The sequence below is a fragment of the Podarcis muralis genome, chromosome 2 (genome assembly GCF_964188315.1).
Source record: "Podarcis muralis chromosome 2, rPodMur119.hap1.1, whole genome shotgun sequence".
Lineage (NCBI taxonomy): Eukaryota > Metazoa > Chordata > Lepidosauria > Squamata > Lacertidae > Podarcis > Podarcis muralis.
This window is the reverse complement of record NC_135656.1, coordinates 25,230,370-25,250,943: the sequence shown is the minus strand read 5'-3', so window position 1 is coordinate 25,250,943 and position 20,574 is coordinate 25,230,370. Positions and strand designations below refer to the sequence as shown.

Sequence of the window (20,574 nt, the reverse complement as noted above, 5' to 3'; positions counted from 1 at the left end):
TCCTATATATTCTACTGTGAAAACAGATGCAAAGAATTAATTTAACTTCTCTGCAATCTCTTTTTTTAATAAATTTTTTATTAAAGTTTCAAAAGTTTTTTATAACAACAAAACAGAACAATCTCCTTCTCTGCAATCTCCTTGTGCTCCTTTAGCACACATTTCACTCCCTTGTCATCCAAGGGTTCAGCTGCTTCTTTAGATGATCTCCTGCCACCAATGTATTTAAAAAAACTTCCTGTTGCTGGTCTTAATGTTTTTAGCTTCTCAAATTAGTTTTCTAGCATCCCCTACTGTCTGCATTTACTTTTTTGTTTTGTTTTGGGGTATTATTATGTTTTGTACCCACAATGTAGAGATTCGGGAAGAAAGTTGAGGCTGGTGGGAGCAGAAGGCAGTAAGGTTGGTTAATATTCCCAAGTTAGTCACACCCTTAAGCCACTGCTCTAGATCTGTCCCCTAGACTCCTGGCTGCCATAATAATATTTTATTATTATACTGTACTTACCTCGCACAAGCCTTGCATGAAAAGAGGTCTTGGGTTTAATTCTGGCATGTCCTGTTAAAGCCATTTCCGAACTTGAGAGGAGAGGGGGTTGCAGGCCACCCCCTCCCACACACGCGGGGGCTGGCCTTCTGCCCCCGTGAGAACAAGGGAATTCCCGGGCATGCCTGCGACCTTGCCTGCCAATCGGCGGGTGGGGGAGGCGTGGCCTAGCCCATTTAAGTCCAGCTGACCAGTTTTCCCACCCACCCTTTAGGCTTAGCTAGCTATGACCTTGCTATGGACTCCGGTTGGTCGCCGCAAGGGGCCTGGTAGGGATTTTTCCAACTTGGCGCTCTTCCAGCCTTTTGGTTTTTTCGCCTACCTCGTAGCAAACGTCACAACTTCCTCAGTAATAATAATAATAACAAATAATAATAATAATAATAATTTCCTCAGTATTGGCGGTTAGGCATTGGCAGGGGTAATTGTTATGCAAATGAAGGGGAAGGAAGCACCATCACCTTCCCCCAAGGAAAAGGGTAGTCCGGTAGAGGACTCCGGGGGGCATTGCCTTGTCCGAAACCTAGAGAGGTAAGGGCCTCCGGCACGCCCCCGAGCGGTGACACCCGTGGGATCCTAGTTGGCGTACTTCAACAGGACTCCCACGGCTTGTGGATAACCCTTCCCGGTCTCCATGCCGGGTAGTCGATAGGAGCCAATGCCTAAAGCCAATACCTTCCAATTCCTGTAATCAATAAAGTTGTGGCCTTTTATGCCCATTAACCTTAAATAATGTGTCCGGTGTCTTCATTTCACATGGGGGGAGGAGATTTGCCACACAAAAGGAACTTGTAGTGTTGATGGAAAAGAGTCCTGGAGAGCTTCCTTCAGTCAGAGCAAACAATGACCCAACAGCCTGTTTCAGTGCAAGGCATCTCTACATATATTCCTCTGTATGTGGTTCCTGTTATAAAGCACATATGTGTCAAGGTTCAGGGAATCCTATCCCTCCCCCAGTGGCAGCCAAAAAAGCAGATAAACACAAAGAGTCCTTACCACGTACAATAATACCTCAGGTTACAGACGCTTCAGGTTGCGTTTTTTTGGGGTACAGACAGCCTAAACAGCCCCTGACAGTATGACATGGTCCATGGGCTTCCAGTTGCAGAATGGAAGGCTACAACCTAAGGAAGAATACAACAGACCATGCAACCAAGGGAGACTAGGAAATCTGTTTAGGCAGCAAGGTCCAATTACAACAACAGGGGTTATCTGAACCTAGGATGAGGATGCACTGAGGGAAAACTGAGATCCATCACCTTAAAAGTTCAAGGATGCAATTTTCAGACAAAAAGAAAAGAAAATTGGTCTGATCTATCTGTCTGCTTAGGAATGAAGAACAAAGTGAGAGAGGATCCAAAATAGTTGGAAGAAATATATTTATATATTATTTTCTTTAAAAAAAAAAGTACACCAGCTATCACATTGTTATCTCTAAGTTACAAATCCTCTTTCCAGATATGCAGAACAATTTTAAAACATATCTTCAACATGAAATGATTAGGTAGTTGAAAAGAAATGAAAGTAACTAAATGAAAACAAGCCATAAATTTGTGTGTGATGGGCCTTACATCTTTGTAATGTCTACTAGCAAATAAATCACTGATCAACAGAAAGTGGAAGCAAATAAGGTGCCTTGCATAATGGCTTTGGCAAAGCTAGCTACTTTTTTCAAACTCTGTGTAAGAATTATTCTTTACATATTTTAGGGAGAATTCAAAATGTTTTATTAGAAATTACAAAAGAAAATTCTAAGAAAGCCTAAATCCCCCATAGAAAAATCTAGTGTGTGTGTGTGTGTGTGTGTGTGTGTGTGTATAGTTTTTACAAATAAACAAAAATGTGAAGTAGTTTAATTATGTTCTCTTTGTACAATCAAAAGAGCTACTTGAATGAGATGTGGGCCTAGGGTACACTTGGCAAATAGACTATGCGTGCAGCACACAAATCAATTTTTTTGCAATTCTTTAATTTACTGAAATGTACATTAATCCAAAAGACAGTCACATTGAACAATTCAAAATTAATGCGCCTAAACCATAGGACTACAAGGTCCTGAAGCAGTTTTAACTCAAATAATCTGACTTCATGGCTTCAGTGATAAAGCAACTTTGAAATTCTTATCAACAGGTATCCTCCACTTTCAGTATTGATGCCGAATATTGTTAAGCATTCTTTTTTAAAAATACAAGGGCACAAAATTCTATTGTTTGCAAAAAAAGGAATTTTTTAAAGGAGATGAATAATATCAGCATTATCTACTAAAACAAGAATACCAGCTAGACCGAAGTCTCGATGAAGTGTCAACGAGTCTGTTCTTCTGTTTTATGATTTGAGGATACCAGGTCCATAACTTGTGCGCCTTGAAAACTGCTGCAAAGTCAAGAGCAGCCATTGCAACAGATTGTTAGATCTGGGATTCCATTGAGATTCTACTTAAAGTCACCAGCGCTCTCTCATACGGCACCTCCATAACTTTGACTTGGTTAGAAGTTTTGGCTGACTCTTCAGAAATTTCAGAGTGGATGATTAATGCTTCAGCACTAAAGGACCGGGCTCTTAGTCCTAATCTTGGTGCTGGTGCTGGTGCTGATGAAGAGGAAGAAGATGACGACGTTCCAGGTTCTCCATCCACTGCTTTTTCCAAGGTGGTGTATTCTTGCTCCTTCCTGTCTAGGTGCTTGGCACTACAATAAGGAGCATAAACCTCGGTGGTTTCTTCAAATTGGAGGCAGTTGACTTTGTAGTACTTCTTCTTCATTTGCAGGACGTCATTGAACCGGTGCCCCCAAAGAATTTCTCGAGGCACATATGAACTCCTTGACTGATGGGATGTCCCCGTTGAATCTCCAGTGTAAACAAATGTAACCAGGATCTCAAAGTTGTCTTTAGCAAGAGCCTTCCTGTCCATATCATACAATGGGCTGTCCTGGTTAATTTCGTGGATAATGGTCACTGGGGTTGCAACAATGATCTGGTCGTTTAACAGTTTTAAGTCCTTGTATTCCATTGTCATCCTTCCCACTCTGTCTTCCACGTACCGCAAGAGCTGGGCTCTCACTGTGCCTTCTACCATATGATTAGGGCGGAAATCACCTATCCGCCACATCAAACAGAGTTTGCCATCTCTTAAGCCTACCGTGGCATGATAGCTGAAGCGGATGGTCTGAGCTCGCTTCCGGGCAGTGGCCATTTTGGCCAAGGCAGCACCGATGATGAATGTGTCAATGATGCAGCCTAACACTGACTGTATGATAACTATCAGGATTGCGACAGAGCACTCTTCGGTGACACAACGGGATCCATAGCCTATGGTCGTTTGGGTTTCAAGAGAGAATAAGAATGCCCCCGTGAAACTATGGACACTGACAACACAAGGGGTCGTTCCTTCATCAAGTGATAAATCACCGTGATGGAGTGCAATCAACCAAAAGACCAAGCCAAAGAACAACCAGGACAGGATGTAGGACAATGAGAAGATCACAAACATATGGCGCCATTGAATGTCCACTAATGTGGTGAAAATGTCGGTCACATAGCTCTCCCACTCCCCAAAGATGTGCTTGAAGTACACATTGCAGCTTCCATCTTTCTGGAGAAATCGCTTTTGCATTCTTTTAATCCCAATCGAAGTTGTGTCTTGGTAGCTGTGTGCATGTCTGAGTTTATTTGTTTCCACACTTAAAAGCTTCTCGCCAGGCTCAGCCATGCTTCTTTAATCTGTGCTGTGTGATTAATTCAGAAGATGCAATTAAAGATGCCAATCACCAGCTGGTCTTGCTCTTGTTCTCTTCATTTATAACCTGCAGATGAAACCAAAGAGAAAAGATTTCATATTTTTGCCTCCAAGTAAATACAAAAGCATATATATCAGCGTCAGTGTGCGTGGCTAGCATGGATGAGGAGTGTGCACTGCTGCAGATTGGGAAATTTGACACTTACTGCTGAATGAGAAGGCAAAATGTACAGCGTGACCAGAGGTTACAGGCAAGACGTTGAATTTCTTAGTGCTCCCCTGTGTTTTTTCTACCTATGAACTGAAAAGCAACACAGCAGATGAAGGCCTGGGCTAGAATCTTTCTCCATTGTGTGCTAGATTTCCATTTGCAGAAGTCTTTGGTGGGGGGTTGGATGGGAGGGTGTTGCAAATGGAGATGTTCAGAAGTGGCACCCCCTTACATGTAATTTGAACCGGTACACTCCATGGACCACCTCATTCATTCAGCTCCATTCAGCATATCCAGCCCATATGGTGAACATTTTGGGGGCCCAGGGTGGAGAAAACAGCCACAAGAGGCTTTGCATTCTTGTCTGGCAGCTCTGCCTGCTCCTTGTAGCTCCCATCAGCCTTGGGAGCATGACCCAAAAGCCATTGATGATGGGAGTTCACGAGAGATTGATTTATTAAATATTGTACTTATAGCACCCTTCATCCAAGGAGCACAAGACAGTTTACGAGATAAAAACACAAAAATACCTGACATAGTAACAAATGGAAACAATAACTCCACACACAGTTTAAAAGTCCATAGGTTGATTAATTAATATTATTATTATTATTATTATTATTATTATTATTATTATTATTATTATTATTATTATTATTTTATTTATACCCGCCCTCTCTGGCCAGAGCTGGGCTCAGGGCGGCTAACACCAGTAAAATTACAATAAAAACATAATTGGGGGGGGGGGGGAGAGAGAGAAAAGGGAAAAAAAATTAAAATGCAGCCTCATTTTAATAGTAGCCGATAGATCAAAACCATAAGGGTCCAAAACATAAGGGTCCAAAACCAAAGACTGAGTTCAAACCAAAGGCCAGGCGGAACAGCTCTGTCTTGCAGGCCCTGCGGAAAGATGTCAAGTCCCGCAGGGCCCTAGTCTCTTGTGACAGAGCATTCCACCAAGTCAGGGCCAGTACTGAAAAGGTCGTGGCCCTAGTTGAGACCAATCTAACTACCTTGCGACTTGGGAACTCAAAAGTGGTGTCATTTGTGGACCTTAAGATCCTCCGCGGGGCATACCAGGAGATGCAGTCCCGTAGGTACGTGGGTCCTAGGGCTTTAAAGGTCAAAACCAGCACTGTAAACCTGACCCTGTACTCCACTGGTAGCCAGTGCAGTTGGTAAAGCACTGGATGAATGTAAGCCCACGGCAAGGACCCCATAAGAAGCCTTGCCATGGCATTCTGCACCCGCTGGAGTTTCTGGGTCAGCTTCAAGGGCAGCCCCGCGTAGGGCAAGTTACAATAATCAAGCCTGGAGGTGACCATCACATGGATCACTGTGGCCCCAAGGCCTGTTCTACTACACCAGCCACAGATTAGCTGCCCTAAGGGTCACCCAGGAAAATCACAAGTGAGCTATCATTTTTTTCTACCCAAGCAGCAAGTTGGATAGGCTCCGTCCTCTGAGGCATATAGTACATCTCATTTAGGATGTGCTAAAAAACAAAGAATCCCTCAGCCACGCAAGTAATGACAGCCGTGCAAAGACAGTTTTCCAAAACACTTTAAAGCCTAGCATACTTTCCTTTTACTTTTTTGGTCGAAGAATGATTGTGACATATGGTGTCGTATCCTCAGAATATGGCCTTCATTAAAAAACACAACATTCATGCTTCCAAAAATACTTCTTGGAACACGGTTATTGGAAATATTCATATGACTTGCTGTAACTGCAGCTTTAAAACACCCCTCGCCATTTCCCCCCCTCATTTTTTTTTCATCCACTGCTCTCTCGTGAACCGACATTTTAATACGCTGTCTTTGAAAAACAAACAGCAATTGGAAACCTTCGTGGTGATTTAAGGAGCTGCACATTAAGAGGTGTGAAAAGGAAGTGCACTGCAACCAAAGGCCAGTAATCTCCCATTTAAAAACATGCTTGGGGTTATAATTTGTTTTTCTCCCCCCCCCCCCCATATTGACTAGGTCAGACAACAGCTTATGTGAGAACAAATGTAATGCTGGCCTGAGCCACAGCTAAAAGGAGTAATTGTCTTGGAAGGGAATCCAGGACAAGGCAAGCAATAATATGGAAAGAAAATCTCAAAATAAGTATTTATGATGGGCTTTTCAAGAATGAAAGAGACCGAGGGCCTCTCCAGACTGCTGCCTTTGTGTGGCTGTTCTGCAACATGTTCTTGGCACAGGAATATTGCATTAGTAGCGGATTTATTCTGCCTTAGTATGCTATGCTATGTTGCTTCAACGCTACCACATCATTGTTCTCCAGAGGAGCTAAAGAAGAACCAAAATAAACCCAAACATTTTTTGTTTTTGTTTAAAAAGTTAGGTGATTTCAGCAGGGTATCAACCGGTTGGAAATGAAACAGTGTGACCACCCCATAATTTTGCAGGGACGAACAGTATTGAAAGCAGGATCATGTGTGACAACCCCAATGGTAACAAGAGCACAGAGCATCATGAATGCGCAACAAAAAGAACACCTGGAGGACCCTCCAAATGTCCCTATTTTCCAGGGACAGTCCTGGATTTACAGAAGCCATCGCAGTTTCTGATTTGATCCCAGTGTGTCCCGCTTTCCCCTATTTTCATTGGAGAAATGTTGGAGGGTATGTTTGGCGTTATGAGAACCCTGAGCCAAAAAGATAAGGAACTTTACAACCTTTAGAAGATACCTGGATAGGGGAGGGGATTTTTTAAATGTTGAATGTTTTATTATGTTTTTATATAAGTTGGAAGCTGCCCAAAGTGGCTGGAGCAACCCAATCAAATGGGTGAGGTATGAATAATAAAATTGTTGTTGTTTTTGCTGTTGAGAGCCAGTGTGATGTAGTGGTTAAGAGCAGTAGACTCGTAATCTGGTGAACCAAGTTCGCTTCCCCGCTCCTCCACATGCAGCTGCTGGGTGACCTTGGGCTAGTCACACTTCTTTGAAGTCTCTCAGCCCCACTCACCTCACAGAGTGTTTGTTGTGGGGGAGGAAGGGAAAGGAGAATGTTAGCCGCTTTGAGACTCCTTTGGGTAGTGATAAAGCAGGATATCAAATCCAAACTCTTCTTCTTCTTCTTATAGAATAGTGTGTCTATTTTCATCAGAGAAATCTTGCAGGGTATGCCAACTGCAATGGTTGTTTGGGTCCAAGGAGCACCTGCCAAATCACGCGACATCGGAAATAAATAATATTACCAGTTCATATTTACAGTATTTTTTTAAATCTGACAGCACTTATGACTGGACAGTGTTGTGTTGGGGTTCACTTCCAACATGGTGCACAGTCAACAAACTGATCAGTTCCATGCTTGCAGATTTAGCCTAAGTCTATGATGGGGAAATCTGGCATCAATGTCATGAAATGGGCTAGAGATGCAATAATGAGGTTACTCATCAACTGAAGGGGGACATCAAAGCTTCTCCTCGCCTGACATGCCATTCTGCATAAGGCTTACTCTGCCTAAACAGATGCCTGAGTAGTGGTCTTTTGAGGAAAAACCCTCTCCAGAGTGGCCGGCGCAGTGGGGTGATAACCCAGAGCTGCTCTCGTAACGCCAGCATTGCTGCAGGCTGGTGGCAAGTTTGGACTGTGAAGCTGCACTAGTAGCAATGAAAAATTGGTTCTGCTGATGAACCCACATAGCCCTGACCCTGCAGTGTCCAGATAAGTACAGTGGTACCTCTGGCTGCGAACAGGATCCGTTCCAGAGCCCCGTTCGCAACCTGAGCAGAATGCAACCTGCGTCTGCGCATGTGTGGGGCCCAATTTGCCACTTCTGCCCATGCGCGTGACATCATTTTGAGCATCTGTGCATGCGCGAGCGGCGAAAGCCGGAAGTAACCCGTCACGTTACTTCCGGGTCGCCGTGGAACGCAACCTGAAAACGCTCAACCTGAAGCGTCTTTAACCGGAGGTATGACTGTAACTGCAATGCCAGTGTTGAAATGGCAGCTCTGTGATGCCTCACCAGCACACCAGCAGCCTCTGCACCGTCTGCTCACAATAACTCTGGAATTATGGGATATATAGGGTAGGCATCTATGCATCATGAAAATAGAGGAAATGTATCACCAAAAAAAGGAGAAAAGAGGGCACATATCTCCCTCGGGAGGTTGTGGACTCTCCTTCCTTGGAGGTTTCTAAGCAGAGGTTGGATGCTCATCTGTCATGGATTCTTTAGCTAAGATTCCTGCATTGCAGGGGGTTAGACTAGATGACCCTCGGGTCCCTTCCAACTCTAAGATTCTATGATGGATTCTATGGCATTTGCAAAGCATATGCATATGCTGATTGATATGTATAGATCAGGGCCAGATTTAGGTTTGATGAGGCCCTAAACTACTTAAGGTAATGGGGCCCTTTATATGTCCAGCTGTCCTTTGTCTACAAAAAAAAAATTGTCACTGTTTTTTGTGTTGAATAGATGCTATATGGTAATTTATGGACCTAATAGGTATCTAAAGCCATTTGCCACTGTTGCTGTATGTAGGTTTCATTTTATTTGTTTCTTATCTAATACAGTGGCACCTCAGGTTACATACGCTTCAGGTTACATACGCTTCAGGTTACAGACTCCACTAACCCAGAAATAGTGCTTCACGTTAAGAATTTTGCTTCAGGATGAGAACCGAAATCGCGCTCCGGCGGCACGGCGGCAGCAGGAGGCCCCATTAGCTAAAGTGGTGCTTCAGGTTAAGAACAGTTTCAGGTTAAGAACGGACCTCCGGAACGAATTAAGTACTTAACCCGAGGTACCACTGTATTTTGGAAATGTACATCCAGGGTTTTTTTCCCTTTAATTTTTTTGGGGGCCCCCAAGAGAGTGGGGCCCTAAGCTGTAGCTTGTTTAGCTTACACGTAAATCCGGCACTGGTATAGATGCAAGTTTCGAAACAATCGTAAGGATTTAAATATTTTTGATGGTGGTGTTGTTTGCATACTGCCCTTCACCCAAAGATCACAGGGCAGTTCGCAACATAAAACTGCAAAATAAAACACGAAAGAGAAAAGAGAAATGCAGTACATCCCACTGTAGGGAGGACTGTGAACACGCAACCTGTGTACCTGCATACGACAGATGGATCACACCGTGATCCCTGCCCTCCCTTCTTACGGTTCTTTAAACTGGATTTGGACCAGACAGCCCCTTCAAACAAGAGAACTGTCTACTGAAATTGACTCCTCTGTTCTGAAAGGAGGAAGACTACATGAAGGGAAGGCTTGTGAAGATTTGTTGTTTGTGGCATGGACATGAAATGACTGCTCTGGGTGCACTGAGAGTTGAAGGATATTGGTTTCTCCATCCATGATCTAACTCAACAGGAAATTTTGTTTGCCATTCTCTTCCGCTGTGATCTTGACCTGAGTGCTGCTGTAGGGTCTGCAGCAGCACTAAGATGTTGCCCTCAGATCACCAGTTTAGAATTAGGGGAGTCTGTGTAAAACCAAGCTGCTGTGCTGTCTTGAAAATAGAAACATTTCTTAGTCATGGAAGCATTGTCATTGGAAAAGGCCTTGATGCAGACCTGCAGTTCCTGTAAAGAGCCATTGTGATGCCATTGTCTAGTCACCGCAGAAAGTGGGAAATTTGAATTTTTCAAGAATCTGGTCATAGGGAAAAAGTGAAGAAAGCAGCATGAAACCTATGTTCCAAAGTATTTCTGTTCTGAAAATCTGATTAAATAAATAAATAAATAAAACAGCCTGGGACTTTGCTTGAAATGGGGGGCTTTCCCTCTGTAATCTCCAAAGCATGCAATGAATTCACCTCAAGCTTTGGTTTAGTAGTCGCATCACACTTTCGCACTACTCATCAGTGAGGGTTTGGAATCAGCTTTAGTGCTTTTTGTTTTTTGTTTCATCCTTTCCCAGTGAAGTTGTGTAACCTTGCGAGACTTTCTGTTCTGAGACTAAGAAATGTGAAGAGCTGGAACATTTTGACCTGTTTTGAAATCGGACCATCCACTGGTTACTCATTTTCAAGAAAAATAAATTTGTTTCAGCAGGCAGCATCTCAAATGAAGCCCTTTCTCTGATTGGCTATATGTGAACGTGAATTTAGTTTTCACTTCCCCAGGTCTCTATGGAACCAGCGACTGTGCTCCAAAGACGCCAGGTATGTATACACAGATACACACTCTATTCTGTGTGTGAGGAGATAAACTTTTGCTTTCATGGGGCCTGCTGACATCCCATTGAGATCAGTGGACCTAAGAGCTCAGTGCCCTTAGGGTCCATTGACTTAAATGGGCTCCTTCCTCTTCTGAGGGTGCCCAAGGAACTTAGAAGTCTCAAGCTTTGCACCCAGTTGGTCAATGTTTACTTCCAGTGGGATTCATATTAGCTGTAAAAGGTAAAGAAAAGTCTACACTAGAATGACAATGTTCAAATTGTGGATTTCCTCCTGGCCTTTGGGAAATGCATCTCTTTGAAATGGCATTTGGCAGCATGGATTTTTATGAGGGATGGTGATTCAACAAGACTGGATCTATCGCTTTGTCCCTTTTGGTCATTGCATCTGGTTTTAGTAAATGACACCTTGAACTTATGGAGAGGGGAAATATGCAGACTTGAATTTAGAGATGTCTTGCACTGAAGTCCTCTATCCCCATCACATGCTATTCCAGAGACTCCATCAACCCTCTGAGATGGATTTTTGGGAGGTCCCCTGTTGCTTGAGCAAAGTTCTGCTCATCTATCTCTGAATTCATCCAACTGTTTACATGCCTAAGATGAACGGATATAAAAATTACAGAGCTAGAAAAGCCACTAAACGTGAACTTCTGCACTGAGACAGGCATCTCTACTCAATGCAGAACACAATTCCGTAGCCTGTGTGTTACATAGATTGATTATCTAAGATAGGTTTAGGGAAACTTTTCCAATCAAATGATCACTTTCCCTTGTGGGAAACCTTATAGTGACCACAAGCCAATGGGGGGTGAGGCCAGAGACAAAAGTGGGGAGAGCAATGAATATAATTTTTTCTTTTGTACTGTAGGCTAGTTTCGACACACATGGCGACTCCCCTGTCTATCCTTTAACGATCAAGCAAGATGCATTATCAGAATTCAATGACACATTCGAGCCAGGCAAACACTCAAGAAAGTGTGAGGCAAAGGCTGTGGCCTTGAAAGAGAGAATGTGGTCTGGGAGGAGGAGGAGGAGGAGGAGGAGGAGGAGGAGGAGGAGGAGGAGGAGGAGTAGTTTGGATTTGATATCCTGCCTTTCACTCCCCTTCAGGAGTCTCAAAGCGGCTAACAATCTCCTTTCCCTTCCTCCCCCACAACAAACACTCTGTGAGGTGAGTGGGGCTGAGAGACTTCAAAGAAGTGTGACTGGCCCAAGGTCACCCAGCAGCTGCATGTGGAGGAGCGGAGACGCGAACCCGGTTCCCCAGATTACGAGACTACCGCTCTTAACCACTACACCACACTGGGGTATAGCCTGGAGAAAGTCCGAAGGGCCAGAGAGACCTAGAGATTCCCCACCCCTGATATAAAGCATCCTTGACAGATGCTTCTGTCCTGTGTTTCCATCTTCACTTGCTGCTCCGTCTAGACACTCCTCTTGACAAAGCCTTTTATCTCTGTGCATAATCTTAATTTTCATTTTTAAATGCATATTGTTTGCCACTGCTGCCCCCAGATACCACCTTGCTATGCCAGATTCACTGGACGCATTCCGGTTATTGGAAATCCAATAACTATGGAACCAACGGTTCATATCCAACAAAAATATAGATGCTCATGAATGGAAATATAGATGATGGAAGATACCGATACCATAGATGCTCATGAATGAAATGCATACCACTTGCACCACCCACCATTTACCCTGTACAGATTCTGGTTGAAAACAATCTGACAGCTGTGGCCTTGTCACCATGTAAAGATATGGTGGCTTTAGATGGAGAGCTACAGTAACATTGGAAATGAATTGTTGCAACACACGTTTTTTCCTCCCTGCCTTCCTTTGCAGTAGGACTTTGTATACACTGTGGCATATGTATGGTGTGTACACAGCTTTAAATAAACCTTAGTACTTTTTTCCATTGGAAACTGGGAGTGTGATCATGCTATTCTTGCATTGGGAATATAGATAATTTTTTAAAAATTAAGATTGGGAAAGAAGCCCACACAAGAATGCTAGATTTTGTAGAAAGCAAGACAAGTGAGAATAATAATAATAATAATAATAATAATAATAATAATAATAATAATAATAATATTTATACCCCACCCAGCTGGCTGGTTTCCCCAGCCACTCTGGGCAGCTCCCAACAGAATATTAGACAATAAAATACTTGAAAGTTAGTGGAATGGAAAAACGGTTTGCACCCTATATCCTTCTATAGTGAGTTTTTGTTGCTCTCTTCTCCGTACATGTTGCGTAATTCCTTCCATTTAAGGAGGTCCTTATATTGCATGTATAAAGGGTGGCAACAACTTCAAGAACCAGTGGGGAGATTTGGGAAAAGGAAACAGAGAACTCAGTTGCCCCTTCATTTTGAAATTTGCCTTATTCTTCTGTGCTTTTAAAATAGATCAAAGTAAAGTACAATAGTTTGAACATGGGAATATAAATATGCTTGAAATGAGCTGGAATCTATGTTTAGTAGGAGCAAAATACTACTTGGATTGGTCTCAATAGAGACGCCTTAATATGTCAATATAAAAGTGTTTATTAAACATTTGAAAGAAAGACATAAATAGCACAGAGCAGGAGGCTGTTATGCAGACTTGAATGTCATGCAACGGTGCTGTCATCCACACTAGAACAGCCTACAGTACCATTTAATTCATCTAACTGAAACCAGATCCTGTTTAAAAAAAAAAAGGAGGAGGTGGTACTTGGCCAATGATGATTGACAGAAGGATGGGGGAGTGCACAGAAGTTGACTGCAGCTGGTTCCTTTGGCAGTCAGATCCATGGCCTCCAAAGGCAGAAGGGACCATTGCTCTCAACTGATTTGACCTCCTAAATTAGATGGGATATGAAGATGTAGCTACCAATTTCTACACTAAGGTCAGAAGTGGAGACTGACAGCATATGATCCTAAGCATCTTTACTTGCAAAATCCTACTGAATTAAAGGGTGCTTGCTCCCTTGTAGATAGGTTTAGGATTCCAGCCCAAATTTGATTTGATTAAGATCACTTGCTCAGATCTGCACCCATAAAAAAGTTTATGATGTCTCCCAGTATTAAAAGATACACTAAATCCAGAAATGTGTGTTTATGTGTGCATTTGTTAAAAAAAAAAGATCAGCATTATTTGTGTCTTCCATTCTCTAAGGAGTTCAGTATATTTTATTGTTGATGCTAAACTCAGTATTTTAATGTTGTTTTCAGCACTCTATTATTTATTCTTGGAGCCATTATGTGGTCTACTTTTAAAACCTTTTAAGGGACATGGGGCTAATCCCCTGGAACAAAACAACAGAGCAGGGTATAAATCACCTTGTGAGGTAAGCTACCTTGAGAGGAAGTGATTGGCCCATGATCCCCTAAGGAGCTTCATGGCTAAAGTTCCTCTCCACCACATCTAGATATCCATTAGGTAGATATTCTGATCATCATTATATTTTCAGGATTTTGTCAATACCAAGAGTTGGAAACACTGTTTCCTAAAAATTTGTCCTGCCATATCTGTGTGAGTGGCTCTTATGCCACACCAACTGTAGGCCTCATCAACCCTTAACCAAATCATGCGTTCATACAACCAAATACTATACAGTGGTACCTCGGGTTAAGTACTTAATTCGTTTCGGAGGTCCGTTCTTAACCTGAAACTGTTCTTAACCTGAAGCACCACGTTAGCTAATGGGGCCTCCCGCTGCTGCAGCACCACCGGAGCACAATTTCTGTTCTCATCCTGAAGCATCCTGTTCTCATCCTGAAGTTCTTAACCCGAGGTACTGCTTCTGGGTTAGCAGAGTCTGTAACCTGAAGCGTCTGTAACCTGAAGCGTATGTAACCCGAGGTACTACTGTATGTCTAATCAATATATGTATCTGAAGAAGTGTGCATGCACACGAAAGCTCATACCAAGAACTAACTTAGTTGGTCTTTAAGGTGCTACTGGAAGGAATTTTTTTTGTTTTAATCAATATATGTACATTTTCGCCCCTTTGCCAGAAGTAGAGAACTTGACTGTTTCTCTCCAGATTTCTTTTCCCAAGGAACCTCATGGGTTACATGCAGCTTTTGGAACACAGAAAACGCCAATCCTCACTTCCAGCTCTTGCTGGCAGAGAAGAGTAAATGAGTTGATGTAATATAACAGCACATTGAATAACAGGTAAAAGGCACCTCACCAACAATCAGAGGATCAGGTTTGACTACTTTCTGTTAATGTAGCCCGTTTTCTGTTAATGTGGCCTGAACTCTCAAGTAGTTTTAAAAATTATAATTAATAGGCTGTTTCGTTGACATTTCAACCAGCAGTGCTTAGCTGATTCAACAGTGAATGGGCATAGCAGCTGAAAGGCATTTGTCTCGTAGTGTGTTTGTATAACCGAAACTGCTAATTGGTCATTTCAAGACTTGCATTTTTATAAGTTAGAAAATGCATACATTGGGTATTAGCTATGCAGAACATGTATATAATAGGCACTCCATTGTTTGGGACAGAGGGTATTTCCTGCTGCAGGAAAATGACTTCTAAGAGGATTGCTCCTTTTCAGGGTCCTGGCCAGCTTGAACAGCTTACCCTCCAACATTTCTCCAATGAAAATAGGGACATCCTATTCCATCATCATCATCACAACAGCAACAAAAACAAGATTTAGGCTTTTGTTGAAAAAAACTAATACAATATGTAAGATTTTTTAAGAACATATTCTAAATTGTTTAAAATTTCATTCTGTTTTTTAAAATTCTGCCCATTTTGTACATTTACTTCCAGTGCTAGCAGAGGCATGGGTGTCATTTCAGGATGTTATTTTTGGAAAGAAATATAACTTAGAGGAGGCTATAATTTCCATTATGTAATGAAAGATTCATGAGATTATGGAATGAGACCAACAGGGATGTGTCTAGTAGTGGACATCTGATTTTTGTCTTCTTCTTGTTAACTTTTTAAATATAAAACCCAACAAACCTTCATATCCAATTTGTGGGGTTGCCTGCTGAATCAAGACCACACACACACTGTCACTGAACAAGCAATTGCCACTCTCTGTACTGACAATGCAACTTGAGAGGTCATCCTGTCCATCAACCCACAAGCAAGTGATGTTAAAACTGGCAGCCCCAATCAGGTGGGGCAGTTCTTTCACAAAGCACCAAGCAGATCAGGAATTGTTTGTTCTGTAGAAATGATTCATTCTGGTATATTTATTAATTTCAGAAACTGTATACAGCTTTTCTGGATATATATGTTCCCAAGACCGCTCGCATTAAAAACAATGAGATGCATTCTATAAAGTATGCAACATCTGCCAAACTGAGAATCATCACAGAACAATGGTGTAGAAGCCCGTAGATAATCTAAGATAACCTTTACCCCAAAGTGGGATCTTAATGAGCCAGCATTGTCATAGCGGCCATGCAAAATGACCCCTCTCCTACAGATGAACTCCTATCATCCCAATGAAAGTGTGTTTCATAGGCATGAGTAGAAGCAACAAATGTACCATATAGGAGCTGCTGGAAAGTTATCGTTTAATAGAACAACTCAGAGCAAATAAGGAGGCTGCAGGAGAAGGCAAAACAAAGCTTCATAATTGCTAGTACAAAAGGAAAGTTCTTTGCTGGTGAACAGAGCCATATAAAATATAAAATCAATGGTGGTGTTTCGGAAATGTCAACATTCCCATTACATTAGTATGGAAGTAAGTTATTTTACATAAAAGATATATGCAGTGCTTTTTTCTGGGGGGACGCAGGGAGATGCATACCCCTAAACATTTTGTGAATCTTTTGTCCATTTACTGTATTTATTTTCCCTGATTTGAACTATAAAGTGGTGATTTTCTTGAGTCAAAATGAGAGTACTCTTAAACATTTTTTTTTTGGAAAAAAGCACTGGATATATGTGACACACTCTATGCAGATTATTCCATTGATGCTAGAAAACTTTTCCTTCAAAATGCCACAAGCCACTGAAGTTTCTTCTCTCCTCCCCCTCCCCTTTTTTATATAAAAAAAGCATATGAGCAGGTAGTGATGTTTGGATCAGGTTAGAGACGAGGGAAATGTAATAGATGTTCTCTAAGATGCTCAAGATTGTGAGCTGGAATTAATGTGGATCCTATTTTCATGTTCTTATTACTAAAATGTCAGTAGGCACCAGTTACATGTTTGGGAAATTCCACTGTAATTAGTTCTTCCTAGAACTTACATCTGAACTCTTTTCTCCCCCTTCCAATTGTCTGCCCTACACTCTCAAGATTGTGCACACAGTGCCCTGATTCAGAGATATAAGAGCGGGCTGTAAGCATGTGAAAGTTTGTAAGTCCTCACAGTGGAAGGAACAAAACAAAACAAGTTTATTCAGACAATAACAGGAAATGCTAAGGAGCATCACTGTAGATGTAAAAGCTGTTTTGTGACACAGGAAGACTAACCTAGTACAAAAGCACTAACAGCATGCTATAAATAATGGTGCAAGCAGTATACTGGAAAGACCAGGCATCCAAAAATTAGCCAATAGAGGCACACTGTGAGCCTGTGACTTAACATGTTCATCGGACCAAGAGATGCAATGTCATGTAATTGGGGATTGGGGCAGTGTGGGGAGGATAGTTGAGCTTTCTGGATAGAGGGGGTGAAACGAAATTCAGAGGTCAAATGGTAGGCTGAGGACAGAATCCAGTGAAGAGAGGAATGGGCAGGCCGTGGAAGCTGGTGAAAGGTTCAGGGGACCAAAGTGTGGAGAAAGAGATCAAGAAGATTAAGGCAGGGGCTCTGCTCTGACTTGTTGCATGATAAAGGCAATCAAGAGTGATATTATGAAAGGGAGGAGCTCTGTCACAATAACTGGGTGGGGCAGAGCAAAGAGAAGAAGAACAATTAATAGCAAGTTGAGCCCAAGGGGATTACAAAGCCCAGCAGAAGAGCACTGGTACAAGGGACCACTCTCAGAAGAGCCAAGATTCTGATCTGAATCTCCTTGCTACCACAACACATCCATTGTCACCAGGTAAAGGTAAAGGGACCCCTGACCATTAGGTCCAGTTGTGGCCAACTCTGGGGTTGCGGCGCTCATCTCGCTTTACTGGCCGAGGGAGCTGGCATACAGGTCATGTGGCCAGCATGACTAAGCCACTTCTGGCGAACCAGAGCAGCGCACGGAAATGCCGTTTACCTTCCCGCCAGAGTGGTACCTATTTATCTACTTGCACTTTGATGTGCTTTCGAACTGCTAGGTTGGCAGGAGCAGGGGCTGAACAACGGGAGCTCACCCCGTCGTGGGGATTCAAACCACCGACCTTCTGATCGGCAAGTCCTAGGCTCTGTGGTTTAACCCACAGCACCACCCGCGTCACCAGGTACTTGTCCACAAATAGCTCAGTTGCTTAGAGTGTGGTGCTGATAATGCCATGGTTGCAAGTTCGATCCCCTTATGGGGCAGCTGCATATTCCTATATTGCAGGGGGTTGGACTAGATGATCCACAGGGTCCCTTCCAACTCTACAATTCCACAAGTCTGTGAAATGTCATGCTTCTTCTCCGCCCTTCCACAATGGTACCTCTGCACCACTGCGGCTCTTCTCCAAGATTTCCATTCCCTATTTCCCCTTCCTTCTCCCAGTCTACCAGCCTGTGATCCCCCAGGAACCTTGTCATGTTGTGCTTCTATGGACCAATGCAATTTTCTCCTCTTTGGAGCACCTACAGTTGGAGACCAGTGAGAGCAGTCCTGACTTGACATTGAAACCTTTCTCTCCACTCAGGAGCAATCCCTCGAATAGCTCAGGAGCAGCATGTGATTCCAAGCCCCTCTTTATCTGTCCCCGCACTCTCTTATCACGTGCAAAGCAAATATATCATTATCATCTGCACACATGGTAGCTCTCTTGCCGTTTGCGGTTTTGAAACAAAGTTTGGGTGCTGAAAGAGTTACAAACCTGAACAAAATGGCATCACGTAAAACATACTCAATCCCAATTTTATTCTCCCTTGGCTTTTGATTATTGTGGGAAGGTGGGAAGAATTAATCCATATGGGCAGTTTTTCCCAATCTCATCAGTGCAAAATCCACAAAGGTGTCTAAAACCTATATTCAGCCCAGCTACGAAGCCTGCCGTTTCAATGCAGCCGCTTGTGTCTCAGTTCTGGGGGTCCCCAATACACTCACCAGTTTGTTGGCCAAGAGGGCTGCTGCATCCACCAAGTACCAGCTAGAGCTTGCTAGCTAAAGAGCCACACCAATTACTGAAGTGGAACAAAACTGCGCTCTCCTTAATTTTCTTATTTACGTCCACACCACACCCCAGAAAGCTACAGCTCAAGCTAGCCTTTTTATCTTTGAGGTCTTGATTCTATGGGGTGCTAAGCAACCTTGGCTCCCACAGCTCATTGAGCATTTAGGACAAACAGGCTCTTCACAATAACCCTGGCAGCCATTCAGACTTGTGCTTCCGCATTAAAGTGTTAGATACTTCCAAGAAAGCAAAACAAAACTCAGAGAGACAGAGAGACAGACAGAGAAAGTTGCGTGTAAAAAGGTCAGTTCAGCTCTGAATCATTGTTGTGGCTTTGCTAAATCCTCCTAACCGTTTTCCTGAAAATGGGATCTTCTCCCTAAATTTGGTTCTGATGTTCTGGTTGATTTCGTATGTTTTAACTTTTGCTGGTTTTTTTTTTTTTTTGGTTCAGGTTTTGTTTTGGTTTGTTGTTGTTGTTTATTTTTTTAAAAAAAAATGTGTATGCTTTATGCATTCCCCCCCCCCTTCAAAACAAGACGAAACATGGATTGAGTTTTAATTGATTTTGTAGTTATGTATTTTGGGCAACACTTCAAGCATCAGCACGACAGAGGATGAGACAGACAAGTGTTTGAAATAAATAAATAAATTTGGCTCTCTAAAAATATACAACATGCCAGCCTTTTAGGAGGCAGACAATTAAAATAATCTGTGTTTGTTTTGTGTCAGGCTCTGCTTGAACATGTGACCCTCCCAAAGGAAAGTTTCAATGTTTCTACTGCTTCTGATTAAAGCTGCCCTAGAACTAGTCTCCAAGACTCTTCTTACACCACAAAAGATGAAATAGGACTGGACCAGGGCCGAGCTGAATCCAGAATGCATCTCTCTCTCTCTCTCTCTCTCTCTCTCTCTCTCTCTCTCTCTCTCTCTCTCTCTCCCTCTCTCTCTGGAATTTTCCCAGTGCAAAAACTCACACAAATATATGTGTCACATTTCAGTGATCATTTGAAAGGGGGTAGAGGGATTGAAACTGATAAAAAGAAATGTATTCCCATTCAGAGCGATGGCAGGAAGCAGTGCTTTCCCTCCGATTTGTCACCGTGACGCCTTAGTCAAACCTGAGCAGCCATGTGCAGCTGTGACATCATGATTCTGATGCCATGACCCCTGATTGGTTGGATCACATAGCAAGAAGATTTCAGGGGCGAGGTGAGCCAAAGTGGCATTGAACAGCAATGAACAGGAGAATGCTAAGTTTGTTGATTGAAAAAGGAGGCTTTCAAAGAACATACAGAGAGGCAAACTCCCCTTCTCCCACCAAAAACAGCCATGAAAATTTGGCACAGCCCCAGACTCTACAAACGTCTGGTCTCAATGCAAACCCAGTTGTATTTTTTTGCTACACCAACACTTCCCCTCTTCCCTTGCAAGGCACAGCTGTCCTACCCAATGAGACTTATTACAAATAGATCATGGGTCTGGTCCAATGACATCCCCATAGCCCAGTGGTTTTCAACCAGTGTGCTGTGGCACCCTGGTCAGGGGTGCCATAGGCAACACTGGCCTCTGCCCCTCTTCCATCCCCTTCCTTCCTTTGATGCTCTCTCAGGTCTCTGCCTCCCAAAGGCTTGCACAGCTGTTTGTTGTAGCAGCCCTGGCTACAAGCTCCCCAGGTGAATGATGCATCTGGGGCTG

At 42.8% G+C, this 20,574-nt stretch overlaps 1 protein-coding gene across 5 annotated transcripts in view; it reads right to left on the bottom strand.

The window, feature by feature from the left end:
- Positions 1–1,909: 1,909 nt before the first annotated feature.
- The window catches only part of KCNJ16 (potassium inwardly rectifying channel subfamily J member 16), a 45,472-nt gene continuing 26,807 nt past the window's right edge, over positions 1,910–20,574 (bottom strand). For 4 of the 5 annotated variants that reach the window (XM_028713775.2, XM_077924050.1, XM_077924052.1 and 1 more), the window contains one exon: positions 1,910–4,350. In XM_028713775.2, coding sequence (XP_028569608.2) covers positions 2,955–4,256 — 1,302 coding nt within the window. In that variant the 5' untranslated portion in view covers positions 4,257–4,350 and the 3' untranslated portion in view covers positions 1,910–2,954. Of the gene's footprint in view, positions 4,351–18,809; positions 18,960–20,574 lie in introns of those variants that run through there. The other variant, XM_077924049.1, reaches the window with a different exon arrangement.